This window comes from Corticium candelabrum, chromosome 1, assembly GCF_963422355.1.
Source record: "Corticium candelabrum chromosome 1, ooCorCand1.1, whole genome shotgun sequence".
In the NCBI taxonomy this organism is placed as follows: Eukaryota; Metazoa; Porifera; class Homoscleromorpha; order Homosclerophorida; family Plakinidae; genus Corticium; species Corticium candelabrum.
In genome coordinates, this window is record NC_085085.1 from 13660055 (window position 1) to 13686268 (window position 26214).

General features: G+C 40.6%; 3 protein-coding genes across 4 annotated transcripts; 2 read left to right on the top strand and 1 right to left on the bottom strand.

Moving 5' to 3' along the window:
• The first annotated feature begins 4 nt into the window (after positions 1 to 4).
• LOC134176356 (ammonium transporter 2-like) lies at positions 5 to 5370 on the top strand. Its single transcript, XM_062643030.1, has 15 exons — positions 5 to 70; positions 1021 to 1116; positions 1193 to 1264; positions 1908 to 2027; positions 2095 to 2199; positions 2271 to 2543; positions 2603 to 2673; positions 2736 to 2819; positions 2910 to 2947; positions 3863 to 3987; positions 4051 to 4171; positions 4232 to 4325; positions 4383 to 4491; positions 4569 to 4690; positions 5061 to 5370. Exons 1-15 carry the CDS (start codon positions 5 to 7, stop codon positions 5230 to 5232), a joined length of 1668 nt encoding a protein of 555 aa, XP_062499014.1. The 3' UTR covers positions 5233 to 5370.
• A 447-nt stretch (positions 5371 to 5817) lies between these two features.
• On the bottom strand, positions 5818 to 18194 carry LOC134181799 (leucine-rich repeat serine/threonine-protein kinase 1-like). The gene is made up of 19 exons (XM_062649070.1): positions 17985 to 18194; positions 16550 to 16590; positions 16309 to 16477; positions 16022 to 16075; positions 15816 to 15957; positions 12902 to 15754; positions 12613 to 12844; positions 12433 to 12555; positions 11155 to 11413; positions 10943 to 11096; positions 10817 to 10887; positions 10612 to 10734; positions 9184 to 10538; positions 8980 to 9114; positions 8628 to 8921; positions 8307 to 8567; positions 8102 to 8230; positions 6297 to 7215; positions 5818 to 6231 (listed from the first exon to the last, which is right to left on the bottom strand). The coding sequence occupies exons 1-19, from the start codon at positions 18187 to 18189 to the stop codon at positions 5930 to 5932; spliced, it is 7821 nt and encodes a 2606-aa protein (XP_062505054.1). The 5' UTR covers positions 18190 to 18194; the 3' UTR covers positions 5818 to 5929.
• Positions 18195 to 20823: 2629 nt separating this feature from the next.
• On the top strand, positions 20824 to 26163 carry LOC134181407 (ammonium transporter 2-like). 2 transcript variants are annotated; one of them, XM_062648686.1, is made up of 15 exons: positions 20824 to 20916; positions 22514 to 22609; positions 22699 to 22770; positions 22998 to 23117; positions 23363 to 23467; positions 23544 to 23825; positions 23890 to 23960; positions 24023 to 24106; positions 24196 to 24233; positions 24625 to 24749; positions 24812 to 24932; positions 24998 to 25091; positions 25149 to 25257; positions 25323 to 25444; positions 25766 to 26163. In XM_062648686.1, the coding sequence occupies exons 1-15, from the start codon at positions 20851 to 20853 to the stop codon at positions 25902 to 25904; spliced, it is 1644 nt and encodes a 547-aa protein (XP_062504670.1). In that variant the 5' UTR covers positions 20824 to 20850; the 3' UTR covers positions 25905 to 26163. The 2 variants fall into 2 exon arrangements, with proteins under 2 accessions (XP_062504670.1, XP_062504676.1); XM_062648692.1 differs by having other exon boundaries at positions 20864 to 20916; positions 22477 to 22609.
• Positions 26164 to 26214: the final 51 nt, after the last annotated feature.

Below are 26214 nucleotides of genomic sequence, written 5' to 3' on the forward strand. Positions count from 1 at the left end.
CACGATGACAGCAACTACCGGTTATCTTCCACTCTGCAGCTCTGATGCGTATCGGATTCAAGAGGCTCAGGTGTGTATACACAGAAGGACGTATTAATTAATTAGTGCGTAATTATAAAACGTCATGATGGCATCGCATAGCTAGTGTCATGATGGCATTGCCTAGCTAGTCATAGATAATGTCATAACGTAATTTGGCGTCCAGAGTTAAAGTACGTGGCTCGGCGAGATTTACTTGTTGCCGACCTTAGCGAGGCTTCTAATCCGGGTCGCACAACAGAAATGGGCGTAGTCCTATATGAAGCTTTTGGTATATATATGTGTGTGTGTGTACACACAAATCTCAAATTTCTCCTTCCCACGACCAAGTTTCATGATAGGACCTACCTTAAAAATAGTTTCCGTGTCCGACTACAGATGAGTCTAGGAACGATTCGTGCAAGTAACCAAACGGCGGCGAAAACGCTTCATGAACGTCCTTCGCCTCATCCTTTTGTATTGTAGCTAGGGACTGTGTGTACGTGACAACTAAGAAACACCTTTAGGAGTTGAATGCCACCTACAGTCAACTATTCACACGTCCCGTACTACAGTATGATCAATCCTTTACTACACTGTGCTGCATCTAACACTGTTGATAGTCAATGTTTGCCGATATCAATTTCTACGTCAGTAAATACCATACCACTGTTCGTTACAACGGAACTGAGTGCATACCTAGACTGTACATTTCAATTGTCTTGATCACGATCGCAAAACGACGACTACCTATACCAGGCCTATATACGTAATCTAAACTACCAGGAAGTTTGCATGTTTACTTCCATGACAGCTAGGGTTTCAACAAATACGTATTGTCTAGCTAGGACTCGGCGTTTCGGTAGATGGTCTGAAAACTCCGTTGGACGTGTTACTCACAAACGCGAGGCGCCTACGGACACCGTACAACTAGTATTGTTTTTTATTTATTAGTGCAATCTAGCTAGAATGTTTATCTAATAGTAGTACGTGTTTTCACAGGTTGCCTTGAAATATGGCAGTAATTTCTACGTTGATAAGTACAATGATGCCAGTGCAGGATGGACAATGATAGCTGCTATTCTAATTTTTTTCATGGTCAGTCATCTAACTCTATTCTAATGATGACATCTCTGCTACTGGTTCAACTCTTTGTACATTTGTTCACGTATAGAAAGCGGGCTTTCTTTTCGTGGAGACCACATTTCTCTCTGAAGAGAGCCATAGAGGAAGAGTCATCATTAGTGTAAGTGTACAATGTGTGCCACGCTTGCAGTAGTTGTATTTGGCAATTATTAGTACAACCAGCGCTAAGGCTTTCAGTAACCTAATGCGATAAATACTTTGCTCTACAACCCGTACTTGTTTTCTGAATATTTTAATCTCTGGTTTATCGTCTAGATAGGTTGTTTACTTCAGCGTACACGATGCAGATGCAAACTCTTAGCTTAGCGCTGGGCATCTACAAAAATTGTGGTTGGTGTAATCCTTGAAATAATTATGATCTATCGCTTTTATTAATTTAGTTTATAAAATAACCAGGTGTTATATTTATTTTGGTGCTTTGATCTACAGTTAATTGTATCAGTACTGTAAACATGCACTAAAATTTTTATTAATTTGTATGTAGCCATCACTAGATGCATAGTTATACATGTATACTTTATGAACACGACAAAGATTAGGTTTATTGCTTTCTAGCTAAATCAAAACGCACAAACAAAACTGTCAGAGTTTCAACTTCATTTAGACTCCTGTACGTAGTTCTACCTTCATAGGCCATGCACCACAGTGTTACATGCAGTTGGCAGTTGTTGCAATTGGTTTGCGCATAATGTTTGTTTTTGTACGCTTATCATATGTTGTAAAAATATTGTACGTAACCGTAGAAATATTTGGACACCTGCTCCAGTGCAATTGCTTTTTGGCTCTTTGGGTTTGCTTTCGCAATTGGATTGAACCCTGCTGTGTTAGGAGAAAGTCGAGATTACATACTCTGGTTTTTCAGAGTAAGTTTGAACATTGTTTTGAGTCCTTACTAAATGAACAATGTATTTAATCTTACCGCACTGTCAGTTTACATTTGCTAGCAACACAGCAACAATCATCGGAGGAACTCTTATTGGAGCAAGAAGAAAGATGAAACTGATCGCTGTCTTGGTCTACTCCTTCATGATCAGCGTAAAACACAGATGCGACTTGTTGCAACAATCGTGTGTTTAATTATCTTTACTACCTTTATTCCATTCTAGAGCATCATACACCCAGCAGTCGCCTACCAAATATGGAGTAACGACGGTGGGCTTTCTCCATTCAAATTTTGCAATGGAACCATCGGTTCTGTTGTTAACGGAACGGTGAGACTCGAACACATTCTAACAGAGCGGCCGTCGTCTTGGTTTGTTCTGGATTTCGCTGGTTCCGGAGCCGTACATCTTTTAGGAGGTATGGGTGGCCTTCTTCTTACTCTTTTCTATAAATTTGAACAATGGTGGGATAAGCGTCAAAAGGAAGGAAACAAGAAGGCTAGAATTTTACATTATGTCGTAGCTACTGTTAGTCAAATAAATAATGGCCTTTGTAGATGGCATCGCCGTCTACTGAAACTGATTCCTCCCGTTCTATGGAATCGTCAGAAGATCCGAAGCCAAAAAAGTTAGTATATATGTATTACTTTGTAAAAACTATTCGTTTGTGATTGATTGTGTCTACTATAGAGGTTTTATAGATTGGATGTATCACGTGGAGTGTGAGATTGTAGAGTATGCAGCGTTGGGTGTTCTCATTCTATGGACAACATGGTTAGAAGAATGTCACTTCGTTACTAGATAATTAATTCGTCGTATTGTAGATGTACCTACTTGAAAATTCAAGTTTGTTCAACTTGTTAGGTTTGCCTTCAACTGTGGATCTACCGAAAGTATTTCTGGTATGCATAAAGGAGAGCTGTGTGTGTGTGTGTGTGTGTGTGTGTGTGTGTGTGTGTGTGTGTGTGTGTGTGTGTGTGTGTGTGTGTGCTGTGGCTCAATTGGTTAGAGAGTGCGTTTGGAGAATGGAAACATCCGGGACCTTGCAAGTTTGCAGGTTCAAGTCAGTGATGGCGAGCTATGGTATAATTTCCTTGGACATGAAACTTACACACAATTGCCTCTCTCGCCTCAGAAGTATAGATGAGTACCTGGTCATTGACTGGATGGCAAAGGCCTCCGACTGCGACAAAGTCCATCAGCCATTGGGGTCCGGGCGGGACTTCGGGTGCCCACACCACAGTTGGCGTCGCAGTCGGTGCTCCTACGAGCACCTGGCCAGGCTCCAAGAGATTGCTTAGCACGGCCCATACCTCCTCCTACTTAGTGCACAGGAACCCAGCCATCTGGCTGGGAGCATTACCGTTTAACGGCAGCTCCTCATCCATTTGCCTGTGTGTGTGTGTGTGTGTGTGTGTGTGTGTGTGTGTGTGTGTGTGTGTGTTCGTTTGTATGTAAGAGCGTATCCCTAAAACGGCGAGTCGCGGCGTCACTGAACTTTGCTCGCGCACGCCGAATCGATCGGAGTCGACAGAGAGGTGTCGTCGTCTTCCGGAGTTCTCCTGGGACGACGCGATTTCTTGCCGATTGAACCCGCCTCCAATCGCGCGGAATATCTATGGAACGGCGCATCCCATCTCCACCAAATTTCAAATGCCCATTCGAGACCTCGGACAGTACAGTCTATGCACAGATCTAGAGCGTATAAATTATTGACAGTCTGATCCTCGTAAGTATCCGTATTTTTATCGCACAGCAATGAAGTTGTGTCGTCAAACACACATGCAGACATTGAACTATGCGTTCGAACATTACAGGTGGAAGCAGTGGTCTACACTCGTTCAAAATTTATCACGCCGTAGTGGGGCGAATTGCACTCAACATGGTCGTGTGTGCAGGCTCTGGTGGTCTGTTGGCCATCGGTATCGCTGGTTTTGTGCAGGTGCCGGCAAAAACTGAATTCATTACTGAATTAACTCGTGCTAAGTAAGTTTCTTTCGTTCAGGCAATCAAGAAAACTGATCGCATTAATACCAATGAAGTCGCCAACGGCATTTTGTCTTGCTTGGTAGCTATCACGGGATGTTGTGCTTTTGTAACACCACATGCTGCTTTTGGAATTGGATGTACGTTGGTTCTATCCTATGCACGCCTTCGTCAATGACTTACGCGTAATGAGTCTTTAGTATTTGCGATCTTCTTCTATCATCTGGGATGTTACATTGAATTCATCTTGGATCTGGAAGATACCGCCAGAGTCGTTCCTGTTCATGCTTGGAGGTGGGAAGTAATCTGAATTTTTTTATTTCCACGAACAACTCTTGGAATGCGTTTCAGTGGCATGTTGGGACTTTTGGCAAGCTCTCTGGCTGACAACAATTATCTGAGAGAAGTCTATGAAAACGTTTGTTATTGTCAAAACCTCAACTTGTCTGACTTTGGCATCGTAAGACTGAATTCTATTGACTGTTGCAGAAACAAACAACTTGTCAACTTGCAATTGCTACTTGTTTTGTTGTTTAGAGTTTTGGATTGTTGCTCCGTAACCAGTTGGTTGGCATGCTACTCATTATTGTGTGGAGCTGTGTTACTATTGCCCCGCTGTTTTTCCTGCTGTCTGTCATTAGGAGCAACAATATCTCCAAGTGAGTAAACAACAGGTCCATGCATTGATTGCCCTGAATTCCCTATGATTAATTAATCCTATACTAATTATCAACCGGCTCTTAAATACACACGCACGCACGCGCGCGCGCACACACACACACACACACACACACACACACACACACACACACACACACACACACACACACAGACAAAGGCACGCACACACACACACACACACACACACACACACACACACACACACACACACACACACACACACACACACACACACACACACAAACGCACGCACGCACACACACACAAAATATATTTATTTAGATATACATATACAAGTTGAATTTGTAATCACTATACACTATAGCTTGCTTGTCTGTGCTCATGCAGGCTGTTGCGAAAAAAACCGTTTCCAACAAACCACCTAATGTGGAGGTTGTTTGGTGGCGGTGCCCTCCTTACTTTGAGTTACGATGCTAAAGCAATGGAAATGGACGACATGGGCGACATAGGCGACACGGATGACATGGACAATTCTACCATGGCCAAGAACAACAATTAAACTATAACTTTCTACTTTTCTGCTTTCTTGTTTGTAGTTGAAATGAACTAGTGTTTTGCTCTTGCATTGCACTATAGGCATTTTGACGTATATGCATGGGTTTAGATGTTACTGCCTAGAGTTAGCATCAGTCGTGAATTTGCATTAATTACATTTGATAGTTACTATCACAACGCGCACACGAAGAGCCAGCAATAAAGTGTATATACCGTTACATGTGTGAAAATTAATTAATACATCTAGAGTTAGATGCATTAATTAAGTTGCCAAACACATCTCAACCCAAATCAAAAATTAGTCCATTACACTCCTTACAAAATACGCATAGCCTTCACAGCTTACTGATTAGACCCACAAAGAGAGATTCTTCTTTCACTGAAGCACGTTAATTATTTTTACCATGAACAATACTATAGTTACAATGCCACCCGAACACAATCTCATATATATATTTACTCAAAAATGGAAATATATATCAATCTATACTATACTCTTAGTCTAGTATATAATATTATGTACTACTACACTATAATACATACTGTAGTAGATATAATATTCATCTATGGATGAACGGGATATGCATACCCATTTACAAAATACAAAAACGTGTTCAAACTGAAATGTCTGATTACCATAACTCATGCAAAACGAAGTGTTCTGCTAGCCTACATCAAAATCCTAAATCAGTCTGTAATTACTACCATAGCCCTCCTTCCCATGTTATAATGTCAGCAGTGTCCTTATTGCTGCTATTTTCTCTCGAGACTTCCTTACTAAGACTTTTGAACCCAATCCCACAGGAGAAAATCTGATATTTGTCTTTCGATTTCAAAGTTGTTGGTGCTAGTGGTATTATATGCAATACCTTGGAGTTATAGAGATGTAGCACTGCCTGGCAAGTGCACTTGAATGAATCAAGGACGACTATGTAGCCGCCTTCCATGCCTATAAACAATTCTTCTCTCCAATGTGACATCGCTGTGATGTTGAGCCTTGATCCTAGAAAAACAAAAGTCAATTACAAAAATGGAATTATTGTTATGGATCCAAGTTATGTTTTTTACGTTCGTTTTTACTTTCAGCGTCATGAACAAAGTTTCCCACTTCGAGCTTGCCTGTGTGAACAATTGCTCCCACTCTATCAACCCATGTTAGTTGTGATCGTCGAATTTGTCCAAACCAGATCCTCGTACCACTGTATCCTTCTGATTCTTGAAAGCAAGCTACTGCATGACTGTAAGGATAAGACTTTCCACTTTCTGAGGGATTTATTATGTTTAATAACTTCACAGTCACTTCATTTTTACTTGTGTCTTGCTGAGCTACAAATCCAGCAATTGCTGACGATCGAAGACCGCACCAAATTTCCAATGCATCACAATGAATCACAAACTGAATGCAACAAGCTTCACTCCCAGCGCTTTCAATACTAATTTTTGGTACCAATTTGTCAGTATCAGTCACTTGATCGTTGTAGAGGTAAAGTGCTCCTCCAGGTAAAGCAACAGCAACTAAACGATATGAAGTACTGTGCTGGAGGGCAACTACCGGATTAGGGGAACACAAGTTTTGACTGATAGCCAATTTGGCTGACCCATCACCACACAATCTGTAGACGACTATGTTACCAAAATGTGTTCCGAGCCACACTGAGTTATTGACAACACAGACAGAAACAATCTTTGAATTGCACACTGCACTAAATTCTACTACAGTCTTGTTGACTGTGTTTAATGACAACACACTGCCTTGTGTTCTGTTACCTCCACACAACCATAACCATTCCACACCTCCCTCTCCACCCCAGTGACAGGCAGTCACTAGTGAGTTTGCTGCAACGGGTGTGGACACGACTTTTGACACTCTGCAGAAAGCAGGAGAATTGATAACAGACTCTACCTCTTTCATAGTTGGACGGGAGCCTGGTTCCTGTTTCCAGCATGCCAACATCATATCATGTATTATCGCATTTACATGCTGCTCCTAAATAACAGCAAAGTGTAGATTGTTATCTTGCTATAAAACAAAAAATGTGCTGTTCTACTCTACAACATTTGTACTTCCAACTCGATCTACTTGTAATCTAACAATTAATGTATGAAGTGTACTAGCCTGCATTGTCACAGTGATACACAGAGCTTCGGAGACGTCCCTCTGCATGTCACAACATGCTAGGCATGCGTAATTGGTTTGACATATGGCTTCTCTTTGCCCACCCATCCCAAATTTATGTGCCACCCAAAGGGCCTCTTGGATCTGACTATTGAAATTTCTGCTTTCAGCAATATCTATCATTCAAATTTAGTCTTCTACATGGTACATTTATATCACAGTCTTCTGCACATTCATTTCTTGAATCAGATTTAATAAATAAAGCACACATGTACATTCCACAAATACAGGTCCAAACCACACGACACAAGTGCACTGATGTTACCAGTACAACAATATTACAATGTTCAACGCCACTGATTTATGTAACTTTGTATTTTACTACCGGACAATCAAGTATGATATGTTACAATGGTTTAATCTGATAACAAATATCAACACAACTGCAAGAATACTTCTGACAGATTAACTGCTCGTGCTTTTAAATTACACGAGAAACAGCAAAAGCATAAACACTAATGCACAACATGTTCTTCTGACACGTACCACAAACTCTCAACAGTCACAGTTTAACTTCTTTGAGAGTACTCTGACAGCACAGACTAGAGTTATTATTGCGTTTCGTTTCATGTTTAGAATGGTTTGTCATCATATAACGACTATTCTTAGCGTGAAAACAGTCTAGTTATGAGCACAAATGAAAATCACTGAGTGGAAAGTTTTTGCATGATATATAAAACATAATCTTTGGACATACCTTCAAGGATTGTTCTGGACGCTTTCCAAGCCTGATAGCTTTGTCTGCTTCACGTCCTTCAAGCTTCCATAAAGGACGTTTCATTGAAATGACATAGTATGCCAACATTCCAAAGGAGAACACATCAACCTGCAACAGCAATTTACTTTGTGAAAGCAACAACTGCCAACTATATTGTTACATTTTGATATAAAAGGGAGTTCACCTTGTCACTGTAGGATACTTGTCCAGCATGTTGAAGCAACTCAGGAGCTGTATAACGAGGACTATGGGCCCCATCATCTCTGCTTCCCAGGTGTCCAGCAATTCGACTAATGCCATAGTCAGATAGTTTTACCCGAACTTTGTGCTGGATTTGATCTTCATCTTGATGTGCAAATGGGAAAGACCATACCAACACATTCTCAGGCTTCAGGTCACGATGAATTATTGTTTGGTCGTGCAAGTAAGAAACAGCAGCAGCCACCTTGAGTTTCATAACCAGTAATTTTAAACTCAGAAAAGAACGACTTACTGGGTGACTGACCTGAGACAGTGTTTGCTGGACTGTCGTAATCCTAAGTTGAACTCCAGCTTCTCTAAAGACATTTATAACTTCCTCCAAATTACCTCTGTCAGCACACTCTAAGATCAGAGATAAAGGGTTCAGTCCAACTCCTCGAAGCAGCACAATGTTGTTGTGCCTAAAGTGAATTAGAATGTCAAGCTCTTTGCGAATTTCATTGTATTCTTGAAGTATCGGATTATTGTATTTATTTCCACCATCGGATGTACCCTTATGAAAAACTTTGACAGCAACTTTGTGAGTTCTGCCAGTTTCCTGAAAAAAGAAACAGTAATTACATGCAACAATTATAAAAACAAAGTACTGTATATACTGCATCTTGCATCCTAGCTCGATAAACACTGGCAAATCCTCCACTGCCAAGCAAAGTTTGGTCAAGCTCGTCCATGTAAAGAGAAGGCGACTCTGGAGAAATGATGTGGATGTCAGGAGGAAGATCAGCAAATACCTGTGAAAATAAAACAAGTATCTAGAAAGTCATAGTGCATGCATTAGGACACCAAGTATACAATCTCACCAAATCTGGAGCTGCTGATGCCAAGCTGATTAATCCATGTTTCTTACATCGAAATTCTTTCTTAGATTTCCCAACTCCAGTTTCAAATGTAATCCCATCGACAGAACGTCCAAGAAACTCACTCCATGCCAAAGAACCAACATTGACCCAGCTTTCTGATCTGAGACGAAAGGGATTTTCAATAGTGCCATAGCCTGTGTCATCAGTAGTTATGGAACTGCTTGTGCTTTCATTTGGCTCAGTACTGCTGCCGCATGTAGAGCTGGTAGAAGTATCTGGTAAAATTGCATTTGAATTTTGCATCTTTGCTAACCCAACACAAGACAGAGAAAGTGCAGTCTCTTCTGTCTGTGGTTGCTCTAGAAAGTCTACTTGACTTTGTGGCAGTACCAGCATACACTGAGTGCATGGTATAATACAATGAACAAAGTCCACAAGGCCAGGATACCAATCATTAATAAGGGAATGAATATGTCGTGACACAATTACCAGAATCTCAGCTGCAACTCGTTGGGCCATTGTCATCGTATTCATATCTACATTTGACGGGTCCAAGTACAAATTCTGTGTACTTTCAAGATGTGTCACAGCCATCACTTCCCTCTTATACTGTAGTCGACATAGGTTGTCAACAAATATGGTGAGCTGTACAGAGCAACCTAGATGAAATTGTTTTGAATTACTGAATTCAGAAATTCCTTCAACACAAGGAGCCGCCTTTTGGCAAAGTTCCAAAATGAGCAGATCACCACTAAACAACTGAATGCCGGAAGAAGACAACAACCAGTCGGCCATGCAAAATTGGTTCTTATTCTTTTCACCATCTATCTGTTCAGTGTCTGAAATTTCTACAGCAAGAGCTTGCTTTAGTCGGTTGTCTAGTGTTATTTTACAAGTTAGTCTTGGCCAGAAACCGCTGGGAATGTAACTCATTACCCACAACCGAAAATGTGAACGCAATTTGTCTCTTGTTACAGTATTTTCCAAATGGCAATCTTTTGCGTTCTTTGCTGACTGATTTACTAAATGATCTCTTGGTAGTTGTACATCTACTTCAGCTTGGTGGGAAAATTGCTGCTGAAGCTCCTGGTTTTCAGAAGGAACACAGTTTGACTGGGTCTCTGGTAAACACAACCCAACTGAAGATTGCTTCAAAGAATGATCAAGCAGTGTAGAACGAACTAGACTGCTCTCCTCCAAACTGGATGGAAGATGTGATGGAATCAAAAGAGAGTTGTCACTCAAAGGCATAGCCACTTCGAATTTACTCATCAAACTAATAAATACTTTTAGCTTATCCTCCGCAATTTGACAATCTTTAAATAAATTGATTAAATCTTCTCGTTTGATTAAACCTGGAACAGAAAATTGCACACAAGAAAGATTTAGTTTTCACTCTCTCAAAACACCATCAATTTAAGTTGTTACCACAAGCAATGTAAGAATTCTCCTCGTGCGTTGTAATGACATTAGCCAGCATCTTACTAAGCCACTGAGGATCTAGAAAGTACATGCTCGATAATGCAGGTTCACGGTAGTGGAGCAAAACCCCTAAACAACAAATATAGAACTGTCAAGATGTTTAATCTGATAATAATACTCTCAGTGTATCTAAGACATGTTCAAATCAAACCTCTTTGATGTAAAAACCCAACAGCCTGGTTCATTTCCTCATCATCTTCAAACAATGATTGACACATGCTCCTGACAAAAGCATCAAGTTATCTGGGACCATGTCTCTCAATTGTCATGTAAAAACCTGAAACTGTGTTCATCCACAATTGGATCGTCCTTGGAGCTTATGAGAGAAGCAGCCTTTTTCTTCACAATTTCTTGTAGCTTGAAGTAACTAGCAGGTACTTTCTGTTGAAGCAGCAAGTGGGTTCCTTCTTTATGTTCTCTCTTAAATAGTACTGAAAATATTATAAAAGTGAGTACAGATAAATTCAAATGTGTACTTGTTTGCATTACCTTTTCCCTTGCTGTCAATTTCCAGATTTACAGCCACGTCGTAGATTAATCTCCTCAGGTCTTCTATGCCATTGGAAAACTTTGCTGTACAGCTAACCTCCACCATACCCAAGACAGCTGGAAATTGCTTCGATGAGCTTTCTTGGTAAGTAGTCTTCATAATTGTATTCATGCGCTGTAGGTATCGTCTAGATTCCTTTCCTTGTAGCATATCTACATGTGTCCCAACAATAATGACAGGAGATCCAGGAGCTCGAGCCTATATAGCAACTGTTATGTGACACAACGTACACCATTAACGTTTTTGTACAAAATACACATGACTTAGTCAAACTAAAAGACAATTCACAATTTGCAACATTTCACAAGCACATAACTGTAAATTGTTTGTTATCGCTTCCCTTTCTAAACACACAACTAAACAATGGTGCCTAGCTAACATGTTGACACACACCATACTGAGTAAATCAATCCGGTGTTCCTTGTAATGCATATGATAGATCTCACCAATTAGTCTTGCATAGCCAGACACTCTCTTGCATCCTTATTCCACCTTCCCAAGTAAGCAGACACAAGAGAGGATAAAGCTATACGTGAAACTGCACCAATACCTCAAATGTGCACCAGAGCTATGAAAACTGAACAAGCTACATATGTCATCTTGTGATTAGCCTTTATCTGATGCCTTTGATTTTGGTAATGTGTTTGCTAGAAAAGTTTGCTAAGCTTTGCAGATAGGTGCGACAAAATATATCATTCATTCATTCATTCATATAGATAATCCCAACTCCTTTCTGACATTTCTTCATCTTCTCTGTTGCTGATTTAATTAAACATCAATATGCAGTTATCTTTTCAAGTGACTGTCTACTTCTGTTGGTCTGCACATAGTGCATCTTTCTGTCATTGTCATTCACCATTAGAGACAATGCATTCATTCATGTATAATAATGCAAAAGGTAGTGTAGAGTTGTGCGTACAACTGTCATGTGGCTCGGAAGTAATAAAACAAAGACTAACTTTTTGCAATGCTCTCACGACAGAATCGCTGCTCAGATTCTGTTTAGAAACAAATGGCCACACTAGCCAGACCTTACTATTCTCAAAGTTGCATACAAAAATGTCCCACATATGTTGCTGAGCAGTCCCTGTTATAATTAAATTGTAATTAAGGTACTAATCATTTTATGTATGTACACAGCAGCCTCTACCTTCTCTCTCTCTAGTAAGGGAATCATCCCTAACAAACTATTTCTGTCACATTACAGGCATTATCACCTGAATATTCATCAGCCACTGTCCGATGCGCATCAATTCTTCTTCTCCACCCATAACATTCCATACCACCACATACAGTGATTGCTCAGACAGAAAGCACTGATGAGTAGCATAATACTCATTCTGCAGAAACACAATTTCGCCCTATTTCACCAAAACCTGAAGACAAAACACACATACTTGTCCTGCAAAGTCGTAAGTGATGAAAATGACATGATCTTGCTTTCCAGGCTTTCGATGAGTCCACTTAGAACCTCGAGGGGCATGCAGAGTCCATTCTCGGACATCAATTCCTTTAGTAGATGGCTGCTTCTTATTTGCTTTATCACGTTGAAGCCTTTTAAGAAGACTGGTCTTCCCACGTCTTTCATAACCAACAACAGTTAGCTTTAGCTGCCGATGTTCATTAGATCTTCATTACAAACAACACTAATTAATGATTAAAAGTGATGCGAAAATCGAGACTTACTCTTGTTCAAGAGAGTAGAGGTATGTTAAAATTTGCCGTGGATTCCCTGTTGCTATTGCAGGCGGAGGAACAAGCATTTGATTGGCATCTAGTGACAAATCGTAGATAACACCCTTGAGACGCCCAAGTTGCAAAGGCAGCTCAGCTAGATCAGGATTTTGATTCACGTGCAGTATACGAAGATGTTTTTGAAGTCCCAAGGATGATGGCAAAGACGTCAATCCATTTTGAGCTATCAGTAGCTCTTCTAGAGAGGGAAAAAGCAGGCTTAGTTGGTCCTCTCCTTGATTATCTCGATGATGAGCACTGCGCAATCGCATTCGACTTTTCATTGCTGATTCAGGCAACTGCAAACGGACAGACGACAATTTGTTGTAGTTCAAGTTTAGTTTTTTCAACTTAGTCAAAGTCTGGTGATATTGATGAGCACAATGGCTGTCTTCAGCCGTATCATCTTTGTCAATGCTATAGCACATGTGGTGTCGTAATACTTGCACTTTTGTAGTCACAAGCTGATTGTTAGAAAGATTGAGAGTTCTAAGCTGAGCAGGATACTGACACAAAGAGCCAAGTTGATACAATTTATTATGAGACAGATCCAATTCAATGAGATTAGGAGCAAGACAAGCCAAACCTATAGGAGGTCTATCAAACTTGTTGCGTGACAAATTGAGTGACCTTAGCCCTGACTCATTCTCTGTCAATTTCTCTTCTGATGCATCTTCACTAATGGGCCAATAGGATGTCAACTCCGGTTTTTCTTCGCCAGGCATCAGAGTTGTACCCTTGCTAACTATCTCAAACTCATTGTTGCCATGTAAACGTCCAGACAATGGATTGACACTTTGCTTAGTAACCTCAACCCATGAACTACTAGTCAATACTTTCTCCGTATATGCATCAGTTGTCCAATCATTAGAGTCAACACCATTAAACCGAGACTTAGTCGAAGAACTAGTTGAAGATAAGGTTTTTCTCAGTTCTTTTTCCAATGCCAGTGATTTATCAAGAAGAGTTGATAGAAGGTTGTCCGACAGGTTTAGTGAACGAAGGAAAGGTGCTGTCCACAAACTAGCAGGAATATTATTTATCTCATTTTTGCTAACATTTAGTTCTTCTAGTAATGGACAGCGAAACACTAGTGATGGCAGCATTCTAAGATGGTTTTCACTTACATTTAAAGTCTTCAGCTTGTGCCATACGTCAGAAGCCATGTTTTCTTTACTAGATTCTTCTAGACATGTCAGCTGATTTTTAGCCAAATTCAAGTTAGTGAGCTCAGTCAATGACAACAGACACTGAGGTACAGCCACCAATCTATTCCTGCTCACATTCAAAGAAGATAATGACTTGCAGGTCCATCTTTGCAGTTCACCATCTAACTGGCAGCCACCAGGCAGCTCAGTGAGTAAGTTGTCGGACACGTCTAGAAAGAGCAAGTTGTCTATTCGAAACACTTCTACAGGCACTTGCAACAGTCGATTTGATCTTAAATTCAGCCACGTTATAGGTGTTAGCTGATTCATTTCTAGATGCTGCTGACATGATTGTTCAAAATACAGAGTAACAGCTGGTGACACAGCATCTTCAAGCGTATCAATGAGACACGGACAGTCTTCACTACCGTTTTTACTTTCATTCAAATACTCACTACTGAGCCATTCTGGGTCAATCTTTACCAAACGCAAACCTCTCCAAGAAATGGCAATAGCATTGGTCTTGTTAATTTTGTCTTGTTCTCCTCGCATCTCCCTTGAACGTATTCTATTTTGACGAGACAACAATCGTTTTGTTATTATCTCATAACTCTTAAACATTGAAACACATAAGGCAAGTCCATGTTTGTCAGTTGCACCCCATCGTAGTAAGCAGTCTACTATTTTTACTTTGCCTCGTACACATGCCTCTACAAGTGGACCGACTTTGTTTGTATCAGTCTTTTTGTGCTCCAAAGCTGCTGCACTGACAGAACGTCTACCTTTGATTCCTAATCTGTTTCCATTCTGTTTATGAAAGTGATGACATGTTGAAGAGGAGGTTCTATGTGTCTCTTGTTCTAGGTCTTCACCAGAAAGACTGTCTAGCAGATTATTGCTTGAACTGACCATTGCGGTGTCTTCAAAATGACTGCAGTCATTATAGTCATCAAGGCAATCAACAGATCGGGATTGATTGCCTACACCATCATCACTAGTAACTGCACTACCTGGATGACCAAACAATTTATCTGGTTCATGTCTTTGATTCTCCAATGCACAGTCTGCTGCTTTGTCAATGATTCTCTCTGCCTCATAAGTGGGACTAGCCAAAGCGTGCACATCTGCTCCATGTTCTAGCAACATCTCTACTAATTTACGTCCGCCATTCCAAACAGCCTCATGAAGTGGTGTGCGGCCTGTCTTAGCAAAGCAATTTACATTGATGGGTGATGTGGTATTGGTAGGAGTTGCTTTGCGTTTACTAGCTTCTACAAGAAGCAATTCTGCCACAGAAATGCTGCCATTCTCACATGCCAAGTACAAAGGGCTGCGTCCATATTTGTCTAGCACATTCAAGTCTGACATGACCAGTGATCGATCCACATCTTCACCATCACCAGCTGCAACACAGGGTGTAAGGAAAAGCTTGACTATGTCTACTTTATCTAGAGATGTAGCCACATGAAGAGGAGTTGAGTTCTCATTGTCAGTTAGATTAACCATACCGGGAAAGTAACTAAATACTGTAGATATTACTTGATTACTGCAGTAACGGCAAGCAAAGTGCAGTAAACTTGCATCAGACAAAAGAGGAGGTGAACCAACATGACTGATACACATTGATAAAAACAAATGACGATCAGCCTTTGCAAGCCTAAACCAGAAGTGTTGTGAGTAAACATTTCGTGTACAGATTGACAGATGCCACAACATACCAAAGAACAAGGCTTTGTTTTGTTTCATCTATTGGCTCATAAATTGCCTTCTTCAGTATTCTCTTTGAGTGCTTGTCAAGAGCTTGTTTTACACCACTTACAGAATTATTCAGGCATGCGGTTTCCAACTCAGTGCGAGCAGCTAGTAAAGTACAATCCTCGTGTTACATATACATATGAAATATAAACAAGAATCGCTGTCAAACCTGCCACATCTTCTTGCACTTTTTCATCTTGAAGAATGTTTCTTCCATAAGTTGCTACATTACAAAGCTTGATACAAAAAGTCTCATAAAGAACTACCTTAAAGTCAATGCTCTTGTAACACTACAAGAAGTCTACCATAGAGCACATGCACAAATTACAGAATGCAAGAACACTATCTAAATTATACATGCCTGCCTGTAAACATTTCAGTTTAGTATGACAACTCGATGTGTAATTTACGAAAGTTCAATTATAAGAACACACAAAAGTAGTGACATCTGCTTACCTTCACCTTCCTCCAGCAATTTGGAGCATCGGAAAAAACGCTTGCTTTTAGCTATTTCTAGAGGTGTGTGTTTGCCTCTCGTGTCTCGAAGAAGAGGGTTTGCATTGTGGTTCAACAGCAGCTGCACGCACTCTGCCATTCCTGATAAAGTAGCCAGATGTAGAGCCGTCTACAGTATCAATTGAAAACATTCAGTTAACTTATGGATACAACAAGTAGAAAATATAATGTGAAGCAAGACCTGTCCACTGTCTTTGTAGTCAGACCTGGCATCAGGGTTGCCTGAATGACAACGCAACAGATAAAACACAATGTATTATTGCACTTTAGAAGAAGTTGCCTAGCTGAGCTATGTGATTAATTGATTTTTATGGCCCTAACCCTACCTAACCCATAACCCTAACCCTACCCTGTAACCTGTAACCCTAACCTGTAACCCTCTGAACCCCCAAAAAGCAAAATTTAAGACTTAACACGTGTCCTACTTCTAATAATGATAAAAATTTAGAAATCAAAATACATCAGCATGTACAACACAAAAAGTAAAAGCTAAATTCTAGATTCACTTCTTAAGCATTAGCTCTTTGCCAAACCTTGAAAGAACAAATTGTGCGAGGGGGATTTGTGTGATTTCGTGCGATCGCAGTTCATCGCAAAATTAAATTAATGGAGTTGGATTTCTTCCTGCACAAATTAGTTGGGCTGGACTTGTTATCATTATCACACAAATTAATTCTGCACTAAGTGATGTTCCTTGAAATCATCCGACTTTATTCCAGCACAATTTTCTTCTTTTAGGGTATGTCCGGATTCTCATCTTTAGTAGCTACAGCATAAACTTCAATACCAACATATAGATGTTAGTAAATGTCATTTTGAATACATACATCTGTATTTATAATAACAAATTAACTATCCATGGGTTGCATGGTTGCTGACCCTCATTTTGCTGGAAAAAACCAGTCTCTAATGACTCACAACCAATCTGACCCTACTTGTACAAAGCCATTGCAATCAATGTCTTAGACAACAGCAAAGTACTCACATGGGCACACTTTGCACCCACAGCGAAACCCAACTTTGGAAAACAAGACCATCTGCATAGTGTTCAATCCCTTTATGTTACTGCCAGCAACACAGAGCTTTGTTTTCCAGTCGAAGTACCTGTTTCTGACAGTGGCTATCAGTAGATACTCAAGCACCCTCATCACCCTACTGGCCACGACACAGCATGTAGACACACAAAAGAGAGAGGATGCATGGAATTGGGAATTGGATACACGAGACTATACCCAAACACCAACAGTTTCTAAAAGCGCAGATACTTAATTTTTCGCTCTTCCTTAATTGCTTCATTGAGCAAGCCACACGTAGTATTGCCATTGCATGTCCTAAACTGACCAAGCATGCAATGAGAAATAATTTCATGTGATCAGTCATGCATAGATGCAGTGTTATAATAGTGCACGTGGTAAACAATTGTAACTGTGAAGGTGTCAACTACTACAAATCATCACCTCTCGCCACCAGACGTAAACAAAAGATGTGACATGGTTTGACTATCTATATCTAGACATAGCTAGGTGTGAGACGACCACATGCCGTGCACACGTACGCTTTTTTCTTGGATTTTCTGCTTAAATCGATACTGACAACAGAATTACATAATGGCTTACATCCGTGGATGGAGAGCAGCTTTTTGAGACACGATGTCGAGCCCTCTTGCGCAGCGATGTGAAGCAAAGTGCGATTTCCTCGGTTCTTGAAGCGATGGTGAATGAGATCTGGTCTTGCTATCAACAATTCATCCAATTTATCAACATCGCCACGTACCAAAGCAACCAGGCTAGCTCTTTCGTAGTTCGCAGACGCAGCAGCCATTCTGCACGTGATCGACACACCCACAGTTCACACTAGTCTCGCGTGGCCAGACGTTTGCGCGCGGGGGGAGGGGCGTGCGGAGAGGAGGAGCCTGTAGTACGCGAACGTCTGGCCACGCGAGACTAAGTTCACAGAGGGCAACATTCGGGATTGTACAATATATCTAGCTCGACATCCTGTGTCCTGTATTGCTCGGTTTCACTGTCAAAATTCGTCATCTAACTAGTTGTACGGTATCCGTAGGCACCTCGCGTTGGTGAGTAACACGTCCAACGGAGTTTTCAGACCGTCTACTGCAATGCCGAGTCCTAGCTAGACAATACGTATTTTTTGAAACTCTATAGAGTTTCAAAACTAGCTAGCTGGCTGGAAGTAAACATGCAAACTTCCTAGTAGTATAGATTACGTATATAGGCCTGGTATAGGTATTTGTCGTTTTGCGATCGTGATCAAGACAATTGAAATGTACAGTCTAGGTATGCACTCAGTTCCGTTGTAACGACAGTGATATGGTATTTACTGCATAGAAATTGATATCAGCAACGTTGACTATCAACAATGTTAGATGCAGCACAGTGTAGTAAAGGATTGATTGTAGTATTGGACGTGTGAATAGTTGACTGTAGGTGGCATTCAACTCCTGAAGGTGTTTCTTGGTTGTCAAGTACACACAATCCCTAGCTACAATACAAAAGGATGGGCGACGGAAGTTTATACAGCTTTTTCGTCGCCGTTTGCTCACTTAGACGAATCGTTCTTAGACTCATCTGTAGTCGGACACGGAAACGATTTTTTAACGTAGGTCCTATCATGAAACGTGGTCGTGGGGAGGAGAAATTTGAGATTTGTGTACACACACACACACACACACACACACACACACACACACACACACACACACACACACACACACACACACACACACACACACACACACACGCACGTGTGGCGTGCGTGCGTGCGTGCGTGCGTGTGTGTATGTGTGTGTGCACGCACGTGTGTGTGTGTGTGTGTGTGTGTGTGTGTGTGTGTGTGTGTGTGTGTGTGTGTGTGTGTGTGTGTGTGTGTGTGTGTGTGTGTGTTATCTGTGTTATCTGTATTATATATAAATATATATACATACACACACACACACACACATATATATATATATATATATATATATATATATATATATATATATACCATGAGCTCGATGGAGAGCCATATATGACCACGCTCCTTTTTGTTGTGCGACCCGGATTAGAAGCCTCGCTACGCTCGGCAATTATGACGACGGACACCAAGTATTTTCCACTTTGCAGCTCCTATCGGATTCAATTGCAAGATGCTCAGGTAGGTCTGTTAGAAAGAGAGAGAATATGGCGCAGTAAGATCGATAGTCACAGCGCTAAGAGAGGAAGTCTCTCAGCAACAGTGCTGAGGTAACCCTAACCCTACTAATACGTTAATTAACTACGGTATCCGTAAGCGCCTCGCGTTCGTGAGTAACACGTCCAACGGAGTTTTCAGATCGTCTACTGAGTCCTAGCTAGACAATATGTTACGTATGTGCACGGGTTCAGCACTTGTATTATATTTCCTTACAATAAACTCTATACGCACAGACAGACTAGGCACTAGCTCTACTAGGCTCGTACAGCTCTTCTAATCTCTCACAACCAATGCAAGTCTTTAGTAGTAACTCAATCCACATTAGTAACTTCTCGTACTAATTAGTCTCAGTACACCACACAATACGTATTTGTTGAAACCCTAGCTGTCATGGCAGTAAACATGCAAACTTCCTAGTAGTTTAGATTACGTATATAGGCCTGGTGTAGGTAGTCGTCGTTTTGCGATTGTGATCAAGAAAATTGAAATGTACAGTCTAGGTATGCACTCAGTTCCGTTGTAACGACAGTGATATGGTATTTACTGCATAGAAATTGATATCAGCAACGTTGACTATCAACAATGTTAGATGCAGCACAGTGTAGTAAAGGATTGATTGTAGTATTGGACGTGTGAATAGTTGACTGTAGGTGGCATTCAACTCCTGAAGGTGTTTCTTGGTTGTCAAGTACACACAATCCCTAGCTACAATACAAAAGGATGGGCGACGGAAGTTTATACAGCTTTTTCGTCGCCGTTTGCTCACTTAGACGAATCGTTCTTAGACTCATCTGTAGTCGGACACGGAAACGATTTTTTAACGTAGGTCCTATCATGAAACGTGGTCGTGGGGAGGAGAAATTTGAGATTTGTGTACACACACACACACACACACACACACACACACACACACACACACACACACACACACACACACACACACACACGCACGTGTGGCGTGCGTGCGTGCGTGCGTGCGTGTGTGTATGTGTGTGTGCACGCACGTGTGTGTGTGTGTGTGTGTGTGTGTGTGTGTGTGTGTGTGTGTGTGTGTGTGTGTGTGTGTGTGTGTGTGTGTGTGTGTGTGTGTGTGTGTGTGTGTTATCTGTGTTATCTGTATTATATATAAATATATATACATACACACACACACACACATATATATATATATATATATATATATATATATATATATATATATACCATGAGCTCGATGGAGAGCCATATATGACCACGCTCCTTTTTGTTGTGCGACCCGGATTAGAAGCCTCGCTACGCTCGGCAATTATGACGACGGACACCAAGTATTTTCCACTTTGCAGCTCCTATCGGATTCAATTGCAAGATGCTCAGGTAGGTCTGTTAGAAAGAGAGAGAATATGGCGCAGTAAGATCGATAGTCACAGCGCTAAGAGAGGAAGTCTCTCAGCAACAGTGCTGAGGTAACCCTAACCCTACTAATACGTTAATTAACTACGGTATCCGTAAGCGCCTCGCGTTCGTGAGTAACACGTCCAACGGAGTTTTCAGATCGTCTACTGAGTCCTAGCTAGACAATATGTTACGTATGTGCACGGGTTCAGCACTTGTATTATATTTCCTTACAATAAACTCTATACGCACAGACAGACTAGGCACTAGCTCTACTAGGCTCGTACAGCTCTTCTAATCTCTCACAACCAATGCAAGTCTTTAGTAGTAACTCAATCCACATTAGTAACTTCTCGTACTAATTAGTCTCAGTACACCACACAATACGTATTTGTTGAAACCCTAGCTGTCATGGCAGTAAACATGCAAACTTCCTAGTAGTTTAGATTACGTATATAGGCCTGGTGTAGGTAGTCGTCGTTTTGCGATTGTGATCAAGAAAATTGAAATGTACAGTCTAGGTATGCACTCAGTTCCGTTGTAACGACAGTGGTATGGTATTTACTGACATAGAAATTGATATCGGCAACGTTGACTATCAACAGTGTTAGATGCAGCTCAGTGTAGTAAAGGATTGATTGTAGTACGGGACGTGTAAATAGTTGACTGTAGATGGCATTCAACTCCTGAAGGTGTTTCTTGGTTGTCAAGTACACACAATCCCTAGCCACAATACAAAGGATGGGGCGACGGAAGTTCATGAAGCTTTTTCGTTGCCGTTTGCTCACTTAAATAAATCATTCTTAGACTCATCTGTAGTCGGATACGAAAACGATCTTTTAAGGTAGGTCCTATCGTGAAACGTGGTTGTGGGGAGGAGAAATTTGAGATTTGTGTACACACACACACACACACACACACACACACACACACACACACACACACACACACACACACACACACACACACACACACACACACACACACACGCACACACACACACACACACACACACACACACACACACACACCACACACACCACATCTATATATATATATATATATATATATATATATATATATACCAAGAGCTCAATGGAGAGCCATATAGGACCACGCCCCTTTCTGTTGTGCAACCCGGACTAGAAGCCTCACTACGCTCATTAACCCTATGGGTATCTAGTTAATTATATTTGCGGCTTGCCTTAGTTAGCTAATTCAGTCTTCTTCTTCTTTTGTCTTTCAAACAACTAGGGATTTGATCATGAGGTGTTTTAATTTATGTCTGCTACATGCAGCTCTAGATATCGATATCTAGTGTGTATAAAACTATGCATGATTGAGCTACAGCGTCTTAATTAATTCTAGGACGCACCGTCTGACTCAGTTTCTTTGTTGTGGGCCTCTGATCTACCAATGCAGTTAATTAATTAACGTTTTGTGCAATTTTCATTGTAATTTGTTATTTCTCTTTGTTTACGTTGGCTCTCTTGTTTTTTCTTTACTCATTTTTTGTATGTGATAATTAAATCTGGTTTATAGGATGAGTAATAGCAGCAGTACCTATGCATTTCCACAGGTGAACTTGAAATATGGCAATAATTTCTACAATGATAAGTACACTGATGCCAGTGCAGGATGGGCAATGGTAGCTGCTATTCTGATATTCTTCATGGTAAGTATTACTACATGTATTGATGACTTGACTTTACACTACTGATTCAACTTTTTTTGGACGTTTACTCTCAAACGTACAACTTGTAGAAGGCAGGTTTTCTTTTCGTGGAGACCACATTTCTCTCTGAAGAGACTCATAGAGGAAGAGTTGTTGTCAGTGTAGGTGACAATGTACATATCTCCTTCTAAAATTTTGCCAATAATTAATGTCATCACAAATAATTAACTTGATGGAATGACATTTACTTTTAATTTTTTCTCCAAAAACCTAATATTTGGTTACAAAGTTTAGACTTATTCCTTGTTTTTGTGTGACTAAACATATTATGACTTATTCATTGTTTTCTGTGTCTAAACGTATTATGTTATGGTGTTCACTGTTGTAGAAATATTTGGACACCTGCTCCAGTGCAGTAGCCTTTTGGCTATTTGGGTTTGCTTTTTCAATTGGATTAAACCCTGCAGTATTAGGAGAAGATCAGGACTACATATTGTGGTTCTTCAGGGTAAGTTTGAACCTTCTGATTTGACTGAATACACACACACACACACACACACACACACACACACACACACACACACACACACACACACACACACACACACACACACACACACACACACACACACACACACACACCACCACCACCACCACCACCACCACCACCACCACCACCACCATCATCACCACCACCACACCACACCACACCACACCACACACATATATACAATATACTAACGGCACTGTCAGTTTACATTTGCCAGCAACACAGCAACAATCATCGGGGGAACTCTTATTGGAGAAACAAGAAAGATGAAACTGGTTGCTGTCTTGCTTTACTCCTTCATGATCAGCGTAAACACAGAAATACGTGACTTGTTTACAAGAGCATGAAGTTTGTAGTAATTTTACTTTTATTATTTTCCTTTAGAGCATCATACACCCAGCAGTTGCCTACGAAATATGGAGTGAACATGGCATGTGGTCTCCGTTCAAATTTTGCAATGGGACCATTGGTTCTGTCATCAACGGAACGATTACATTGGAACACATTCTAACAGAGAGGCCATCCTCCATGTTTGTGCTGGATTTTGCTGGTTCCGGAGCTGTGCATCTTTTAGGAGGTATGGGTGGTCTTCTTCTTACCCTTTGCTTTAAAGTAGAACAATGGTTGGATGCCCGTGAAAAAAAATTCAACGTACAAGAACAGGAGGCTAGCATGTTACATCAAGTCTTGTAACTACCAATACTTATAAATAAATAAATGGTCATTGTAGTTGGATTCAATGCGTGATGAAAATGAGTTCACCTGCGGTAAGGAAAAGTCAGAGATACCAATGCCAACTAAGTTAGTTGTACTTGTATACCTGCTAGAGGAATTATTAGCTTTGCAACTGATTTCTTTACTAGAAATTTCTTAGAGTGGATGTATCACGTGGAGTCTGAAATTGTAGAGTATGCAGCACTAGGTGTTCTTATCCTATGGACATCATGGTTAGAATGTTACTTGTATTGGTTAATTCGTCGTATTGTTGACAGTTGCATGATTTCAAGTTTTTCAACTTGCTGTCTCTCCCATGCAGGTTTGCCTTCAATTGCGGTTCAGCTGAAAGCATCTCTGGTATGGACTAGTCTACTGGCTTAATTGTGAACTTGCTTTTTCCATTTGGTAGCCGGTCACTTTAACTGTTTAGAGGATGAACGGATTGTTTGAAGTATTATTACCACACCTTCTGTGACAGTCTTCTCTAGTCACTGATGGTATTACATATAATAATTGTTGTTGTAGCTGGAGGCAGTGCATTTACCACTTTACAATAAGCAAAGTTATATTACAAGATTTCCTGGACAGTTAGAGTGGCCGGCTTCTTATTGTACAAATTATTATTGACACGTTGATTTTTATGATGCTTTATTCCTTAGTAAAGTTTGTATAGTCAAGCTACGCAGACAAAACCAGATTCTTCAGTCGTACAGACATTTAACAAATATAATGCATTCAAACGTTGCAGGTGGAACTGATGGTCTACACTCATTCAAAATCTACCACGCAGTAGTGGGGCGAATTGCACTCAATATGGTTGTGTGTGCCGGCTCTGGTGGTTTGTTGGCCATCGGTATCGCTGGTTTTGTGCAGGCAAAAACTGAATTTATTGAATCTATATTGAGCCCATGTCTAAATAGATTTCTTTTATTTAGGTAAAAATGAAAGCAGATCGCATCAACACCAATGAAATCGCCAACGGCATCTTGTCTTGTTTGGTTGCTATCACAGGATGTTGTGCATTCGTGAGACCTTTTGTTGCATTTGGAATTGGAAGTGAGTTGATTGTATGGCTCTAGTAGATGCAAGACTCTGTATGTCTGGTATTTCTAATGCTTTAGTCTTTGCCATCCTCTTCTATCATCTGGGATGTTACATTGAATTCAAGTTGGATTTGAAAGATACGGCCAGAGTTGTTCCTGTTCATGCTTGGAGGTGGGAAGTAATATGAATTTACTTCTTTCTACGACTAACTATTTGAATACGTTTTAGTGGCATGTTGGGACTCTTGGCAAGCTGTTTAGCTGACAACACTTATCTGAGAGAAGTCTATGAAAACGTCTGCTTTTGTCAAGAGCTCAACTTGTCTGACTTCGATATTGTGAGACTGATTTCTACTGTCTGTTGTGAAAGCAACCCTGTCAACTTGCTAGTTTGGGTGTGTAGGGTTTTGGGTTGTTGCTACGTAACCAGTTGGTTGGCATGCTACTCATTATTGTGTGGAGCGTTGCTACCATTGGCCCACTGTTTCTCCTGCTGTCTCTTGTTAGATGCAACAATATTGCCAAGTGAGAGTTTGTGTTTAGAAACATGTGTAATACCATTGCATGCATGTACACGTACCAATTGTCACTTTGATAAATTACTCTAAAACATTAAGAAACATGTAGCAATTAAATACTGCATGTCTATCAATCCAAATCTGCTATAGTAACATCGGGTTAATACTTTATTCGTGCAGTCAGTTTGAGTTGAATGCCAGTCTTCAGTAATCTTGCTGTGATGTACGCAATTGCATGAGAAAGAGAACTTTGGTACATGTACGTTACAATTTCAGTATATCTGCAGCAAGTGTAAATGTATCGTCAGTTATTACTTGTTGTACTCAGGCTGTTGCGGAAAGAGCCATTTCCAACAAACCATGTAATGTGGAGGTTGGTTGGCGGGGGTGCTCTCCTTACCTTGCCTTACAATACCAAAATGGGCGACATGCATATGGACGACATGGACAACCCTAAGATGGATTGATTTCTCGACAAGAACTTACGGTATACAACAACTGTACAGCTTTCTGTTGGCTGTAGTTGAATAAAGTACACTACTAGTATGTACTAGTTTAGTGTTTCAATTGCTTATGCATCTGCGAGCATATTGATATCATAAGTTTGTATAGTTGCCATAGACTGTGCATCAGTTCTGTTTGTACTGTTAATTAATCAGCAGTAATTGCTTATGATAGCTGCTAACATGTGCTGTCTAGACCGAGTAAAGTTTCTAATCCTTTATGGTGTGCTAACAAATGCATGGTCTGCACCACATTTAGTGCGAACTCGGTGAC